This window comes from Stigmatopora nigra, chromosome 6 (assembly GCF_051989575.1).
Source record: "Stigmatopora nigra isolate UIUO_SnigA chromosome 6, RoL_Snig_1.1, whole genome shotgun sequence".
In the NCBI taxonomy this organism is placed as follows: Eukaryota; Metazoa; Chordata; class Actinopteri; order Syngnathiformes; family Syngnathidae; genus Stigmatopora; species Stigmatopora nigra.
In genome coordinates this window covers 6,357,264-6,374,089 of record NC_135513.1, presented here as the reverse complement: position 1 = coordinate 6,374,089, position 16,826 = coordinate 6,357,264, and the positions used below count along the sequence as shown (strand labels likewise).

Genomic DNA, 16,826 nt, shown 5'->3' with positions numbered 1-16,826 from the left:
TATGCAACTTTACTCATTCATTCATTTTCTGAACCACTTACCCTAAAAATGGTCGCAGGAGGTGCTGGAGCTTATTCCAGCTAACTACAGCAAGCCGGCCGGACAGACATTCAGGCTCACTCTCATACTTGGGGGCAATTTAGAGTGTTAAACATGCCTATTCTGCATATTTTGGGGATGTGCAAGCCTGAGTCGATCATGCAAACTCCAGAGAGTGAGGAACAACCTGTGAGGCTGACATGTTAACCACTATCTGCCTATAACAATAATATTTTTTCATTTCATTTTCTGAGATGAGAATTTTTTTTTTCTTTTTCGCCATATCAACCCATCTCATCTCATTTTCTGATCCGCTTTATTCTATTGTCCCATTGGCTACAGTTGACCCGTCTATTATGATCCAGATCCATTTCTTCTCTCAAACCCTCCCGTCTTAACGTTGACAACACGCCTCCTCATCGTCAGCTTCCCCAAACATCCCAGGCAGTCCGACAAAATCAACCTTGGCTTATATCAAATCTGATGAAAAGTTATTTCAATGTCAAGCCACAACAAAATAAATAGGCCGAAGGGACTGGATTTATAAAAAGGAAGAATCTTCGGGCCAAAATGACGACTACCAAACGTCCATTCGATGGACTTAAAAAGTTACATTTGTACAATCTTTAAAACAAAAAAGATGTAAAAAGTCAAGGAGGACATTATTTGACACTGCACTTAATTTTTGTATTGTACTTTTTAAATTGCATTTCAATAAACACACTAATTGATGATGACGATGAAAGTCAATTAGAAGACTTTAATCACGTACTCAAAACTCCAAAGGTTTTTTATTCTATGGTGTAATAAAAATAAATGAATGAACTAAATCATATATTTTTTTCATTGCAAATTTCTAATCCAGAACATTAGCACACCATGACATACATTTAATTACACTGACAGTGCAGGTCAAGTTATTCTTGAGTTTTCTTTCATTGGTTCAAAGGAGTTTGTTTCCCTTTATGTAAAGCAAAGACTCTTTTTTTAACCTGATAAAGGTCAAGCATTATAAAAACAGATGACCTGCTATGATTCAAATAAAATATGGCACTTTAATTTGACCTTCATTGTAAAGCGTGGAAAATGAAAAAGGGAAAAAAGCCTATTATCCTGGAAATGACTCATGAAAATTAGTCACACATCTGTTTTGCTTTGTGTTCATTGAAGCCACTGAGCCAAATACTTTTGGTTAAGGTGCCAGGAAGTGCGAGTACTTTAGGCTTGGCAGGTTAACATGCACAATGAGCACATATACAAGGAGGAAGACCTGATGTACTCCAGGGAAGTATTCCTGGAATGAGGAATTACCTGCTGGATCACATATTTCAACACTACTACCAAAACTATTCTCACCTAAACAATGAGCTTAGTCATAGGGCTCCAAAGTGATACTATTACCAAGTTAAATATATAAATGGCTATATATAAGTAGCATTTTCTAGTGAAATTTTTTTATTCAATTAGTCATTGAGAGCCATACTCAGAATTTACTAGAAGTAAAAATACACAAAAACGCATGCATTTTTAGTCATCTCACTGCCTTTAAAGTAGAAATAGTCCCAGAATTATGTTGACAAAATTGTTACCCTGATACTAATCAATGAGATGCATGCAGAAAAGTTTAATTAAAAACTGGAAAATTAAAGCGACTCTAGACATGGTGCCCAGAATTTAGCTCACAGTTTAGTGGAGAGCCATAAGCACCCATCAAAAAAGCCAAATGTAGCTCCTGAGCCATAGGTTCCCTACCCCTGCTTTATAGGGAGGGTGTCCAAACTATGGCCCACGAGCCAACTCTGGCCAACTGCCCAATTTTTTTAACCTGCAGCAAATGATGAAAAATTATTGAATTTGGCCAACACAAGAAGCTTACATTTAGCCTACATTACAATTCGCAACTGTAACACTCAAACAGCGACTTTTAACCTTAAATAGTATTACACAATGTTTCGGTTATCAGAACCAAAACAACTATGCTTGATATACTTTGGAGAAAGGGTTTGAGGGAAAAAAAAAGTTTTAAAAAAGACTTCAACTCACTTTGATTGGTTCCATTTGTGCAAGATTGCCTTCTTGTGGTAATATTGATTCATTGCATGTTTCTCATCACTTTTTGATATTTGTGGATAGCCTAAATTAGAATAACAATCAAATATTTCATATTATATATTTATATTTGTAAACAAAAGGATTATAACCAATAAAACAACCCTGCAAAAACTTTTCCTCTTAATTTATTGGTACAATTTTTTTCGCCATTGACAACGACACCACAACACACACAAGTGTTGATGCTTTGGCTGCATGTTCATGACTATCTACTATAAATAGCAAAATCACAGTTATCATGAAAAATAAAATAAAATCACTAAAACCAATTGCACATAGAATATCCAACACCGTCTAGCCTTCAGGCATTCAAAACAGAGAGGAGCTTATGTCCTTCTGGTCCTTTGTCTTAAAAGTAAAAACTAATATAAAAGGGTACAAGTAAGAATTTGGACAACTTATTCGCTAACTACAGAAATGATGTCATTCAAGATATTGGTTGGATGAAGAGTTTGAAGTAAGTATTTGTTTAAGTGCTACAAGACATGCAAGCAGCAGCAGCTGAGCTGATTTGACGCAAACATAAGAAGTTAAACATGTCCTCTATTAACCAACAGTCAAGCTACTTCATCATTTAAACTGTTTAAGGCTTACAACCCAAATAAAGTGTACATTGTTTTTAATTATTTTTATAATTGATAAAATTATGTACACGGTTTGGGGAAGGTGCGTAATTTTTGGCAGCTTGAAAATATTTTCTGGATACATTCAGTTTTATTGGCAAAGTTTATTCTCAGAATTCTATCAGCCGGATAAGATGATATTTTATTATATTTATTTAATTATTTAGTTGAGTTTAATTTGAACCCGTCACAATGTGATTTGTATTTAAATAAACTGTACATTGGAAGAATATTATTCCATCTTGTGCCATTTTTAATGCTCTTTTTCCCCCCTATTCTTAAAAGCTTGTTCTAAATCGGAAAATAAATATAAATACTGTAAAATGAAAACATTCAGATATGTAAAAGTCGTACAACCATTATGAACACCTATATAAATGATCAAATTAGATTTGACGCTTGTAGTCTTTGTATGAAAACAAAAGAAAATGTAGTTTCACATTAAGTTCATTCTCACTATTTGGCATGTTAAAAGCCAGTATTGGGGCAAAGTAGAAGAGTTTTTGACTCCTCATTGTTTTTGTAAGCAGTTCAACCCTTTCAAGTTGCAATTATCTATTTGTAAACACTTTAAATGTTAAAATTAGGGCATCTTAAAGTGAAACACAGAATTCATTGTTGTGAATTCTTGGGCCAGGAATTTATAACATGTAGTTGGTCACTACAGTGGACATTTATTCAGAATTCATCAATTTAACTCGTCTATTTACTAGTTTAAATTACTATTGGCCTATTTCATTTTCACTGGGAGGGGCGAGAACGGATCATGTGATCATCGTTAGTCAGTTTCAATTTGATTGTGTGAATACACAACCCATGACTGAACTGTCTTCAAGACAAATGTTAAAAAAGCTTAAAACTGGGTCAATTTGAGAAAGTTACACACTCATATTAAAGTTCCCGACTGAATGTGTGTGTTTGTATTATAGCAAACCTTTCTGTTTTACCGTTTATGTTCCTGGTTGCATGAAGGTCTCATTTGTTTACGATGCACTTGAAACATGGGAGCAGGCAGAATCTTTTTATAGCCCACCTCGTTCTTACTTTCTCACATCGAAGCGCAACTCAGGACTCGTCATCGGTGGCACTGATTGAGTGCTCCTGCGGAAAACAAATACGCAAACATGTAGACCAAGGGTGTCAGACTCGGGTTGGTTCGCGGGCCGTGTTGTTAACGTCAACTTGATTTCACGCGGGCCGGACCATTTCAGATATAATATTTAGATTTTTTTTTAATAAATTGATTAAAATAACTGGATTAAAAGCCCGGAATATTCAGTTTTTGATAGATCAAAAACAATGTTTATTTTAGCTTTTTGAAAATATATTTTTACATTTTACAAAATTATTTTTGAACTAAAAACACACAAAAAAAAGATTTAAAAAATGACAAATATTGATTTAAAAGAGGGGGAATATCAGGAAATGTTGTATACATCTATACTCTTTGTTTTAATTTGATCCTAAAACAGAGTCAGCACTCATGATATACTTTCCCAGGCCACACATAATGATGCGGTGGGCCAGATTTGGCCCCCGGGCCGCCACTTTGACACAGTTGATTTAGACAATTAGGGAAAATATCTGTAAGATTTTTTTTTAACTTCAGGTTGACAGTAATTGAGTGACCCTAGTAAAGGCAGATTACTTAGATTGCGAATGTATACCCACTGAACACAGACAAAATTACCTCTTCTTGTTCTTCCTCAGAGTCATCGTCACTAACTACAGGTTTGGCTCTGGTACGTCCCGACCGTCGGCTGCGTCCCTTTCCTCGATCGCCGCCTCGCTCTTTCTTGCCCAGGCGGATCTTGACTTTGACAGAACGTGCTGCAAATGAAACAAAGATTTAAAACGCATAGACCAATAGAAGCGCAGATAAGAAGTCAAAAAGTAGATTCCCATCTTTACATTCTGACTCGGAACCATCATCCTGGTCGTCCTCCTCTTCCTCGCTGTCTTCCCCCTCGCTCTCCTCTTCTTTTTCGATCTTCTGCCTCAAGCTGGTGAAGACTGATTGGAGCACGATGGAGTCCTCGTAAATCTGTTCGGGTCACAAGGCAGGGAACTTCAACCATCATTATCTTTTCCTAAAAAGAGAGATACTATCACAACTAGCCCGTACCAGGGATCCTTCAAGGTTGAAGGTTTGTGCATTCTGGAAAAGCAGCATGATGTCTCTCTCCAGGTCGCCAAGGGTACGGTAACGGTGACCTCGAATTCGCTCCTAGTGTTCATAAAAGATTTGATTTGATTTGATTATTTTTTCACTCATTGAAGGCCATTGATGGCAATAGACGCCCGATTCCATTTGACACTTCATTACATTACCTTGATCTTCCTAAAGTCCACTGGCTTGCGAATCAGTTCGTAATATTCGGGCAGCTCTTTGCGAGACGGTAGTTGAATGAACACCTCGCTGAGTTGGCGTCCGCTAGCGCTGTGAAATGTGACAACATCAAGATGAGACAACACAGGGGAATGTGGGAGGGTACAGTAATTAGGAGAAGTTGCAATTAAGAGTAATAGAATGTTTTTGAAGTATATTTATGCCAAAGTAGATGATGTTATAACTTGAATTAAGTGGTTTGGAAGTGAACTACATTATAATTAGAGGAAGAATGAGGGGGAAAAAGCTTTGATTCGGAATTACAGAATGAAATGGTTAGATCAAAGTTGTGTTAAATGGGAGTTATAAAACAACTGCCACCGTAGAAAAAAGCTTGTAAAAGAACCCCAGATTAAATCAAAATGGAATATTAGGCTTTTGCCAAATATTTGAGTCAACATAATTCAAAGTAAAAGCTGAAGTGTCGCATCTTGATGTCTACACAATGAGATTGCAACAATAAAACTATTAATTTCTTATAATTTATCTAACAATCACATTATTACTGTTCATTCATTTGGATTTGCCTTTTAGTTAGCATGATTTGATTCCTTTCCTTTCTGCCAGAACCATGAAAAAAAGCTTTTAACTGTTTTCCATGATTGTTTGTAAATTATGCCAAATTTTAGGTGAATGTGAATTGTGATTATTAACATTGGTCCACACTTCTAGAAATGGAAAAATTTGGAAACATTTTGACAGATATTCCTACAACGTGATTGCCTTAAGAAAAAATGAAGTAAATATTTATACCCATCTTTGTATCTTATAACGCCATCTATAATCTTCTTCATCTTCTTGTTGAGGGCAGGAGGATTGGGGGATATCTTCTCGACAGGCGGTCTCCCCCTTTTTCGCTGCCTCTTTGCATCGTCATCTTTGTCTCCTCGTCCTCGTCCTCCCGAGGAGCACGAGGGGACAGGGAGGTCCAGATCCCGATCCCTCTTCCTCTTTCGAGTGGTCTTCTTATGCCGCACTTCTTCTTCCACTTCCTCCAGGGTGCCCTCCTCGATGGCCTGCTCGGGATGGAAAGGCCAGAGTCAGTCGACCCTCCGCCTGGCGGCCTTCTTCTTCGCCGCCCCTTTTCCTCCAATTACCTTGAGCCACTGCTTCTCGGTCAGCGAGTCGCTGTAGTCCACTTCTTTCCGTTGGCGGGAACCTCGTCCGAACATTTTTTCCTCCTCTTCCTCGCAGGTGAGGCGCTCCACCTCGGCGTCGTCTTTCATGATCCAGGTAGGCAGCTCGTCCTCCTCCATCAGACGGGGTTTGCGCCGAGGGTTGCGAGCATCCTCACGCCGTCGGTCCAAGTCCATGCGCTGCCAGACAACAAAACGTGTAATTTTGTTAAACTATTTTTTTATGGTACGACCCAAGACGAAGGAGCAGCACAATGTCCATTGAATTAAACAAAAAACGGACTTTATCGAGATTATTAGTGTATAAAAATTAGACCCTCACTTATTGTTTTACTCAAAAATGTGTGGAGGATCATTACATAATAGGACCACATTTTGTCTTTAAAATTCTGGATAAATAAGGCCTGGTTTTCTGTGACATATTCAGACTATTAACTATCAAAGGCCTGAGTATCTTATCTTACAAATCAATGTTAAAAAAATGTTATCCCATGGTTTTCTTTAATATTTTCACAATTTGTCATAATCACAATAATTCAATCCGTACTAATGCTATCTTTTTCCCTAAAGTAGAACTAGTCAAAATTTATAATAAAAACGTTTTAGCCTGTGACTGCCTGGAAACCAATTCAAGGTTTCCCCTCCTTGTGCTCATAGTTGGCTGGGATAGGCTCCAGCACCCCCATGACACTTGTAATATGGAACATGAATGGATTAACGAAAATAAGTTTTGCTTTTTTTTATTTTAGCAAAGGTTAATTTCTCTAAAAAATATAAACATATTTGACTATTTTTACGTGTATTATTTAAAACTTGATAGGTCGGACATGCTAAATGTCCTCCAACTCTGAAACAACCCTAGAAGACGTGTTATATAGACCCTTAAAAACAGTTTCGAATTGTGATTTTTATTTTTAATATCTCATTTAGTCATTCCACTAATAAGAATGAAGTTGGAGTCATTAATTGTGCTAACTTCCGAAACAAATGTAATTTTTTCCGCCTGTATGTCAAATTCAGCAAACTAAATAGATGTTGAAAAACAAATATATCACCCCGCAAATTGTTATGTTATCTAGTGCATTTTGTTGTTTGTCTTAAGCAAATAAAGACCAACCATGAACTGATCAAACTCCTCCTCGCTTCTGGCGATCATTTGGTTGACCGTCTCGTCATCGGGAACCTCGTCCTCTTCCTGAATACACCGGATCGACATTGGCAAGCAAAGTATAAGCAAGAAAACTTTTGTAAAAAACCCATGTGAAAAGTGCTGTGTTGCTGGTGCACGCACACACACACACATTCAACCGTAGACACACGTCTTGACCCCAGACTTCGTCTTGCTCTTCATGCTCCAAGATGGCCTGGAGAAAGGCCCTGCGCTCGTGGCTGGACGACTTTTGGTCGAACATTCCAGCCTGGATCACCTTTTGGTCTACGTTCAGTTTGTACTTGGCGGCCGCCAAAATCTTCTCCTCCACGCTGTTGACCGTACACAGACGCAACACGCGCACCTCGTTTTGTTGCCCAATGCGGTGAGCTCTGTCCTGAGCTTGCAGATCCTGACAATGACATCAAAAGTAGAGCTGAAATAGTTGATCCAAACTAACCCAGCATGAATGATTACTCATTGTCTTCTAATCTGTGAATTTACGAGCTTGGTAAGATGAAGCATTCTATAATTTGAAAAAGGGAGTATTTAATGAAACCTGGTGTGGGTTCCAGTCTGAGTCAAAGATGATGACAGTGTCAGCGGACTGCAGGTTGAGTCCGAGGCCTCCCGCTCGGGTGCTCAGGAGGAAGATGAAATATTCAGACTCGGGTTCGTTAAAGGTCTTCAATAACATTCCTCTGTCTTCAGCCTTTGTAGTACCTGCCAGGACGATATGTCAACAAAACCACCTTTTATATATCTTATTGGATATTATATTTCTTATGTATAACCAATTATGGGCACCAGGTGATACTCAGTGAAAAACAACGCAGGGATGGGGAACATGCAAACTCCACACAGGAAAGTTGGAGCCCATTGGAGATTGAACCCTTGATCTCAGAGCTGTGAGGGGCACATGCTAACAACTCTACCACTGTTCTGCCCCATACAAAAACCATTGAAAATTTTTATGAATTGATAGAAACTAACAGGAATGGATTAACGCTATAAAAACGGCCTTAAATATGTATATATTAACATCATTTGCATGAATACTTGGTTATAGAAGAAATAATTCATTTTTTTACGTTGCCCAAATCCCCAATTAATGATCATTCAATCTGAAAATGTAGAATGTGTACTATCCTGTAAACAAAGTTGATTTGTTTTAGTGTTAAGCACTCAATTTTGTACATAAACGTATATAAAGTATATAGACATTTTTTTCAGGTAATAGTGGCTCACAGTTTATAAATGCAAATGCCAGATTTCATAGTACTCTGATCATGTGAAAAGTATTTGTAAAAGACGGTTTTACCATCCAGACGCAGATACTTGAAGCTACGGTAGGCAAAGTAGTCCTCCATGATGGTCATGAGTGTGGTCATTTGACAGAAGAGCAGCACTTTATGGTTTGTCACTCGGAGTTTGGGCAGGATACGATCCAACACCTCAAATTTTCCTGATGCTCGGTATAGGTCAGCACTGGGAACAAAAAAATTGGAGAGAAAATGTATTTCATGCAGGAGTTTGTAAGTTATGTGAGTCGTAAGTAACACTTACCCTTGTACTATTCCACCAGAAAAGCCTAAATGTTCAGAAAAGGATTCCTGGAAAGAAATTGTCAAAATAAGTAAGACAAATGATTTCTACTGTTTGAATGGAAAATAATTGGGAATAATAAAGAAAAAAAACAGGAACTGAACTAACACTATCTATGGACAATTTTATTTTATCATCACATGCAAAAACAGCAATTTGATTTGATTCTCCCATTTTTTCTAATGATTTTTTTTTCTCTAGCTTCTCCATTTAAGAGTACCTCAATCTGCTGGAACATGTATGGGTGATTACAAATCTTCCTCAGTTGCATGATGGTGTTCATCAATGTCTTGGTGCCTCCTTTGCCCTGTTTGAACCCATGATAAAAAAAAAAACATGGAATGATATTTATATTGAAAACAAGGCCCTTGGTTTTGATATGTGTACTTCACCTTCTTGTCTTTCTCAGATCCATCAGTCAGCAGGACGCCCTTGGCTTGCATGTGTCTGTAGAGTACTCGCTGGAGAGATGACATGTCACACTTGATCACGTATTCCACCTGCGGGAACAAACATCGAAACAAGCCAACTCAAAAGTGTTCAGATCGATCAGAAACTACAAGCAATGAGTTTCAAAATCTTTAGCAGGGGTGTCCAAAACTTTTTCTCCGAGGGTTTTCACAAAAAAAAAAATATATATGTATATTGACAAAAAGGTTTGTCGTGCCTTCTCTGGAAGCTGAGCCTCCACTTCTTTCTTCAACCTTCGCAGCAAGAATGGACGCAGAACCTTGTGAAGACGGCGGATGATCAAGATGGTCTCCTCTTCATTGAGGTCCACCTGCCAGTGGAATGGACATATTGAGTGGTAAATTGACATAAAGGCATAAACTCACTGGTTATAATTCAAAGTACCTTCTCTCCAGTCATTGCAAAAGGGGCATTGAACCATTGCTCGAAGGTACTGCAGCTCTTAAAAATTGTGGGCAGGAGGAAGTTGAGCAAAGCCCACAACTCGGGGAGCTTGTTCTGCAGCGGCGTGCCGGTCAGCAGCACCCGTCTTGGCGCAAGGTAGTGCGTGTTCAGAACCTGTGTCAGTTTACAGTGGTGGTTTTTCATGCGGTGGCCCTCGTCTACAATCATGTACTTCCAGCGAATCTGTAGGAGATTGAGAGAGAAACAACTGAAAAAGATCCCTCATTTTTTTTAGAGTAACAAGAACAGCAGAAACCTGAAACAGTCACAATATTTGCTTAAAAAAAAAAATTGAGAGACAATCCCACCTTAGCTAGGACTTGCTTGTCTTTGATGATGTACTCATAGGTGGTAAGGAGAACATTAAATTTACCACTGCGCAACTGTGGGACAAAAGCTCTCCTAGCAGCCGGTGAACCCTAAAAGTAGAAAAAGTAACACCAAAAACTGTCTTTACGAAAAGCCACACACATTTTATTACTAAGATTTGAACTGCTGGGAAAAAAAATGGAATATTATATTTGAGGAGCTTTTGTTTTGATGACTGGTACAGGCATAGTAAAGTACTGAAGGCAAAAGGTTTGAGAACCAGTGCTATAAAAAACTAATAATTCAAAAGGCCAAAAGTGTTGTTCCCTTGTCTAGAATAGAATTAACACTTAACACTGTCATAAACTTACCTTATAGGATACTTTAACAACTGTGGGTGCCCACTTGTCAAACTCGTAAACCCAGTTTGAAAGAGTCCTGTCATTCAAAAAGAGTATTTAATTAAAAATTCAGGTCAGTGCACCTGTGTGGAGTTTGCAGGTTTTCCCAGGGCCTGCGTGGGTTTCCTCCGGGTACTCCAGTTTCCTCCCACATTGCACAAACATGCACGGTAAGCTGATTGGACACACTAGAAATTGCCCCTAGGTGTGAGTGTGCATGCTTGCCCTGCCATCGGCTGGCCACCGATTCAGGGTGTCCCCTGTCATCTGAGTCAGCTGGGATAGGCTCCAGCACCCCCCGCAACCCTAATGAGGACAAAGTGTTTCAGAAAATGAATGAATATTGAATTAAACAGCAACTGGGTAATGTCCAAATGTCATGCAGAAGAGGCAGATTTGAAAGCTCACGAGAGTGGTACGATGATGAGGTAGGGTCCGTTGAGCCGCTTATTCTCCATGAGGTATGTGATGAGGGCGATGGTCTGGATGGTTTTGCCCAGACCCATTTCATCAGCCAGAATCCCATTCAAGTTGTTGTTGTACAGTGACACCAACCACTCCAGACCTTTGATCTAACAACCCAAACAAGCTAGCGTTATGACACAAGAGAACTAACTTAGCTAACTACCATATTTTTCGCAAGGTGTACATTCAATACATAATTTGTTCAATAATATAAGGCACACTGGATTTTACAAGTTTTTTATAAGTTGCACTTATACTGCGACTTATAGTCCGTAAAATACGAACCTTTCTATTGCGCAAACCAGTTTTACTTCATAGTTTATTTACCTGATACTGTTTGAGTTGTCCGTTTACCAAAAAAGTGGACTGCTTTTCCACCTTTTCGGTGACGGCGTGAGCTACAGCATAGTAAGACTGAAGTCCTCTTGCAAATGCTGCCCCGCTGTACTCATCATCCACATCCTGTTTGGCGTTCCTACAGGGTTAAATTTGTACTGAGGCTTAAAAAAAGGTTTGACAGTTTGATCACATGGCAACACTTTATTTTGATTGAGTCTTCAAAGTTGAAAAAGTAAGTAGCAGGACTTGTGGTGGCTGTACTCACTCGATAATGTGTCGCACATCCACCTCTGACACGTACTCAGTATCAGGGTCACCTATCTTCTTTTTTTCTTCTGTTGTTGCAGATGAAGAAGGGTGGTCCTCCTCATCCTCCTGCCACAGAGCAAGTACAGTAGAATCACAAAAAATGTCCTTTTGGAGGTAAATGAACAATGTCACCCACCTCTTCTTCTTCTTCCTCCTCACTGTCTTCACTGTCAGAGCGTGGGGCCACCTCATAACTTAAAGGAAAGACAAATGACTTTCATGTGAAAGCTGCTAGGGTAAATAATAAAAATATTAGTGTCTACCGATATTCTGTCGGACGGTATTTGGACATTTGATGTACATATATTGGTATTTTTTTTTTTTTTTTTTAGTCCGACTGGCCAATATGAAGAAATCAGATGAAAACTTCGTTCAGATGTAGTCACGCTCTACTGCCTGCTCTCCCCAGCTCAAATTTTTAAATCGAGGGCTTTAATGGACCGCCATGCTTCGATTTGTGACTGCCTTTTTTGGTTATAAACACACAGACGTACATCAGCACCAACGCAACATGTATTTAAAAAAAAAAAGCATTTTCTCACCCAGGGTTCATCTCCAGCCATGTCTCTAACTGTCCGGCCTTAGGAGCATCCACCCCTGTCAAGATATTGCCGCTATCCACATGGATGACCTTCACGGGAAGGTCGCTCATCTGACTCGTCTCATCCAGAGGCTGCAAAGGAATCAAAATCAGGAAAAAGTGAAGGATTTATAGAACAAAGTCATTCTTCTGACTACTCACCTCTCCATCAGGCCCCAAAGCTGGAGTCTGTCCATCAGGACTCTCCAACTGGACCAGAAAAACAATGTTAGTAAATAGCGATTTTGAAAATGTGTCCTATAAAATATGTTGCGAATCCAATCAAATAAGCTATCGTAAATATTGAAATATATATAGTGGCATGTCTAACTTGATGGTCTTTTAGATACCAGGCTTCATTGATTATAGCATTACTCTTCCCACCTGTATGGTATCTGATTGTAGGCCAGTGTGTGCAACCCTAATTTTCCCTTGTCCGCCATACCTTCTTCTTCTTCTTCTTCTTTTTCTTCTTCTTCTTCTCTTTGAGAGCTTGCGCGGCCTTGTGCGCACGGACCAGCTCGGTGAGGTTGGCCACGTACTCATCAGTCTGCTGCAGAAGGTAGGCCAGACGCTTGTCCTTTTTCTGGTCAATTAGTTTACGGTAGCCTTCTTCATCTTCAGCCTGAGTGCACAGTGAAATGTAAGGGGGAGTGTGATGGAAAAACTGGATTATGTGCGGTGGGTACACTTTACCATGAGTCTCCTCATTCTCTCTTTTTCAATGCGCTCGTTCTCCTTCTTCTGCTCCCGCTCGGTGTTGGCGTGATAGGTCGCCACAGCTTTGGTCAGCTTTTGGATTTTGCCAGTGATGGAGCGATGGTACTCCTTGAAGTCTTTGGCATGTTGAAGGATGCTGTTGAGGTACTCCTGGAAAAAAAGTTAATGGAAAATGAAGGAAAATTGATTGAGACTTTCAATACAAAAGTATTGAAGCCATATTTCAAAGTGTCGCTTACCTGATGCTTCTGCCTGCGCTTGCGCTCTTGTTCAATCTTTTGCTGTTTCTCCAGTTTCTCTGTAATGCGAGCTTCTCGCAAGCTTTGGCGTTTGCTACGTTTGTAGGCCTTGGCATCCAGTGCTGTTTCTAGAGCCGTGTCACGACGCATGCACACCACCACCTCCTGTCGCAGCTTGAAGCACGTAAAAAACGTGTCAAAGCGATCTGAATTTTGGGCTGCATGCCGTGGCGCTCACCTGTCTCTGGAAGTTAAGCAGTCGGAGGGCTTTGAGTTCTATCGTAGCTTTGGTTCGTAAATCTCCAGCCAGAGAACCTGGCAGGTTTTCCAGCTCTGCTATACGATGTGTGATGCGAGCCTGCAATCTACACCATGCAAAAAACTCGTAAAGACTTTCAGATATTGTTCTTTTGGAGAACTGGTTGCATGATGGGTACCTGTACTCCCTCTCCTGCAGAATCTCTACAGGGTCCAGGCCGCAGGGCTTTTGTATTGGGGTGATGCGGCTCTGTTTGTTGTGGTAAGGCATCATGGGAGGAGGCTGCACTGGCTGACCCGGTGACTGTGTCTGTGGAGGCATGACGGGGGAGGCCGCGGGGGGCACCGAGGGAGGAGCGGGAGAGGGTCGTCCCGTGGGCTGAGAAGGGATCAGCTTTTGGGGAGCGGTGGGCGGTGCTGCTGCATACACCAAAAGCCAGGAAGTATGTAAGGGAATTCAATTTATAATCTCAGGGTTGGAAAATAATGGTACATAGAAAAAAAAATACAATACTGCAATTCCTGTGTCTTTTTGGGGGGATTGTTTGGGGTTGTTGTGGAATGTCAGGTGGTATTTATCATTAATTATTCAACCTCAGGCATTATGGAATGTAATGGAAACGTTTTCTGCAAGAAAACATGCATCAGTAAACTTACTTAAAACAAAATGTATGTCATTGTCAAATGGAAAGTTTACAGTCAAACAAACTGGGCTTCAGGTGGCATATAATCATCCACAAAATGTAATGTAATAAAAGTGACAAACCTTCTGGCCAAGACTTTGGAGGTCCATTGTGGTTTTGTCCTTGCATCCCAGCTGCGGTCCCTGATGGACCTGGTGGAGGCATATTGGGACCCATCATTCCTAGAAGGGAACAATATAGGTTGTGTACTGTAATAGAAATCAGCAAGTTCACACAAAGACTGTTTTTAACATCCCAGCATTACTTAGTCAACATTCAATATTCACCGTGAGCTCGACTGTAGCCTGAACTCATGGATCCAGGTGGTCCACCTCCCGGACCTAAGCTTGCCATTGGTTGCTGCATGCCAGGCATTGGCCTTTTACCCTGGACGGCCATCTGGAGATGGTCTGGCAGGGGCTGACCCCGGGCCAGCATCTTGTAGGCCATGATCTGAGCTCTGAGTTGGTGCAGCTGACCCTGGTTGAAAGGAGTAGGACCCCCAGGGCCAGCAGGTCCAGAAAGGCCACCGGATTCAAGACCCGACACGAGAGTGGGGACGGTAGAGCTTAGGCTTGGTCCAGGGTTGGGTCCAGGCCCTGGTCCAGAGCGGTGGCTGGGGCCCAAAGGGTGCTGGTCTCCGCAGGGGCCTTCTAAACCCGTGGAGGCGGAGCCGGGGCCAATGGAAGAGGAAGATGAAGAGGAGGATGCCAGTAGAGGTCCGGATGGAGGACCATTGGAAGGTACTGGACTAGAATGATCTGAACCACCTAATGGAGAATGATAACCTGGACGACAACAGGGAGTCTATTCAGGAAAATGTCTGTACATTCTTATGGTTGGCAGCATCCCAAAAGGGGTTACAAGAAAGAATATTTCATTTTACAACCTTGTGAGTGTTGGTCTAAGGGACTGGGGGGAGGTCCCATTCCAGTATGCCCGCCAGGCCTCACTGACAGACTTTTCATTTGACTGAAGCGACTCTCCTCACTCATGCTCTTCTCAAGCATGCCCTCCATGGGCTGAAAAGACAATGTAAAAGAAAAATCATTTGAATGTGTACAGGTCAAAATCGTGAGATTGTGTTCACGCAAAAACTACTAGTTGATGGATAAACTGTACTCAGACCACGGTCTTACTTTGTGCAGAGGGTGCACGCCGTCCTGGCCGTAGCCAGACGGGCCAGGCTGGGAGAGGCCAGAAGAAGGAGGACCCGGACTGGGTCCCATCATGCTGTGAGCGGAACCTGGGGAAGGACCAGGGCTGGGGCCCAGGAGTCCCCCAGGGGAGGGACCTGGACCGGGGGAGGGTCCGGGACGAGGGTTGCCTCCCATGCTGGGGTCTGGGGTGGACATGTTGGTGGTCTCCCCCTGTCAGGAACTGAAAGAAAAGCTACACTATGAATAACTACGGTTTTATTTGCATATGAAATATTAGATCATATTGGCTTATTGTGGAAAATTGGATTGGACGCTTATCGACGTCAATGCGGGTAAATAATCTAAGAATAAACAATTCATCCCACTTCTGATAGCAAATATCAGAAGAGAAATGTTCCATTTTTCATATGAAAGCAGTCCAAGCGCCTATCCATGAACTCCCTGCGCCAATCTCCCCCCCCCCCCCCCCCCCCACGGTGCGCATTAGCAGTGACGTTTGCATCTCCATCCTCATCTGTAACCTACTTGAAAAAAAAACACGCGCTGTGCATCTGAATTCTACAGATCCTGCAGGCCGCGTTGGATTTAAAGAAAGGAAGGCCAACCAAATGGCGGACTGTTCGAGTCCTGATCTACCTGCCATGGCCACAACTGAAATTCCGTGTGGATTTGAGCGTGGAAATTTTGGGCAAGGGGACATTCGACGCATTAGCGTGACAAGCAGAAAAGGAATGTCCACTCACCGTGTTTTCAGTCGAGCGATAATGATGTGCTTTGATCGACGTGGCTCGAGCGCCCCCCCTGCCAGCTACGGAGCGAGTCCCATTCCAGCGACCCCCCCTCCCAGTTCTCTCGCTCCGGTAACGCCGCCGTTGCAGCTCCTATGACCGAATGTCTAGTCACGACAGAGAGGGATTGCGCATGTGCGATCTTTCGCCTGTGCACAGGTGGAAAAAATTCAAATTGTATCTGATGCATCAGGTCATTACAAAAAAATAATAATGCATGAAAACACCTCAACAAATAAATCAAATTATTGTTCTTTACTGCAGTCTTGCAGCGTGGCGTTCAAATCCAGATCAGTCCACCTGTGTGGAGTTTGCATGTGTGGGTTTTTTCCGGGTACTCCGGTTTCCTCCCACATTGCAAAGACATGCATGGTAGGCTGAATGGACACTCTAAATTGCCCCTAGGTATGAGTGCGAGCGTGAATAGTTGTATGTCTCTTTGTGCCCTGCGATTGGCTGGCCACCAACTCAGGGTGTCCCCCGCCTCTGGCCCGAAGTCAACTGTGATAGGATCCAGCACCCCCACGACCCTAGGAAGGATAAAGCGGTTCAGAAAATTAAATGAGAAATTACAGAGAAAGTCAATTAAATAGTAAAAAATAAATA

General features: G+C 41.4%; 1 protein-coding gene across 2 annotated transcripts; it reads right to left on the bottom strand.

The window, feature by feature from the left end:
* Positions 1–781: 781 nt before the first annotated feature.
* Positions 782–16,316, bottom strand: smarca4b (SWI/SNF related BAF chromatin remodeling complex subunit ATPase 4b). Of its 2 annotated transcripts, none has more exons than XM_077719221.1 (34): positions 16,176–16,316; positions 15,412–15,652; positions 15,162–15,294; positions 14,560–15,060; positions 14,356–14,454; positions 13,769–14,009; positions 13,570–13,696; positions 13,332–13,505; positions 13,069–13,242; positions 12,818–12,997; positions 12,535–12,582; positions 12,335–12,465; positions 11,929–11,986; positions 11,749–11,858; positions 11,472–11,619; positions 11,088–11,251; positions 10,650–10,716; positions 10,278–10,388; positions 9,910–10,152; positions 9,722–9,835; positions 9,447–9,554; positions 9,275–9,361; positions 9,016–9,062; positions 8,771–8,937; positions 8,009–8,172; positions 7,601–7,861; positions 7,417–7,494; positions 6,261–6,479; positions 5,917–6,182; positions 5,106–5,214; positions 4,900–5,001; positions 4,686–4,818; positions 4,465–4,604; positions 782–3,875 (listed from the first exon to the last, which is right to left on the bottom strand). In XM_077719221.1, exons 2-34 carry the CDS (start codon positions 15,625–15,627, stop codon positions 3,840–3,842), a joined length of 4,956 nt encoding a protein of 1,651 aa, XP_077575347.1. In that variant the 5' UTR covers positions 15,628–15,652; positions 16,176–16,316; the 3' UTR covers positions 782–3,839. The 2 variants fall into 2 exon arrangements, with proteins under 2 accessions (XP_077575347.1, XP_077575348.1); XM_077719222.1 differs by having other exon boundaries at positions 5,917–6,179.
* Positions 16,317–16,826: the final 510 nt, after the last annotated feature.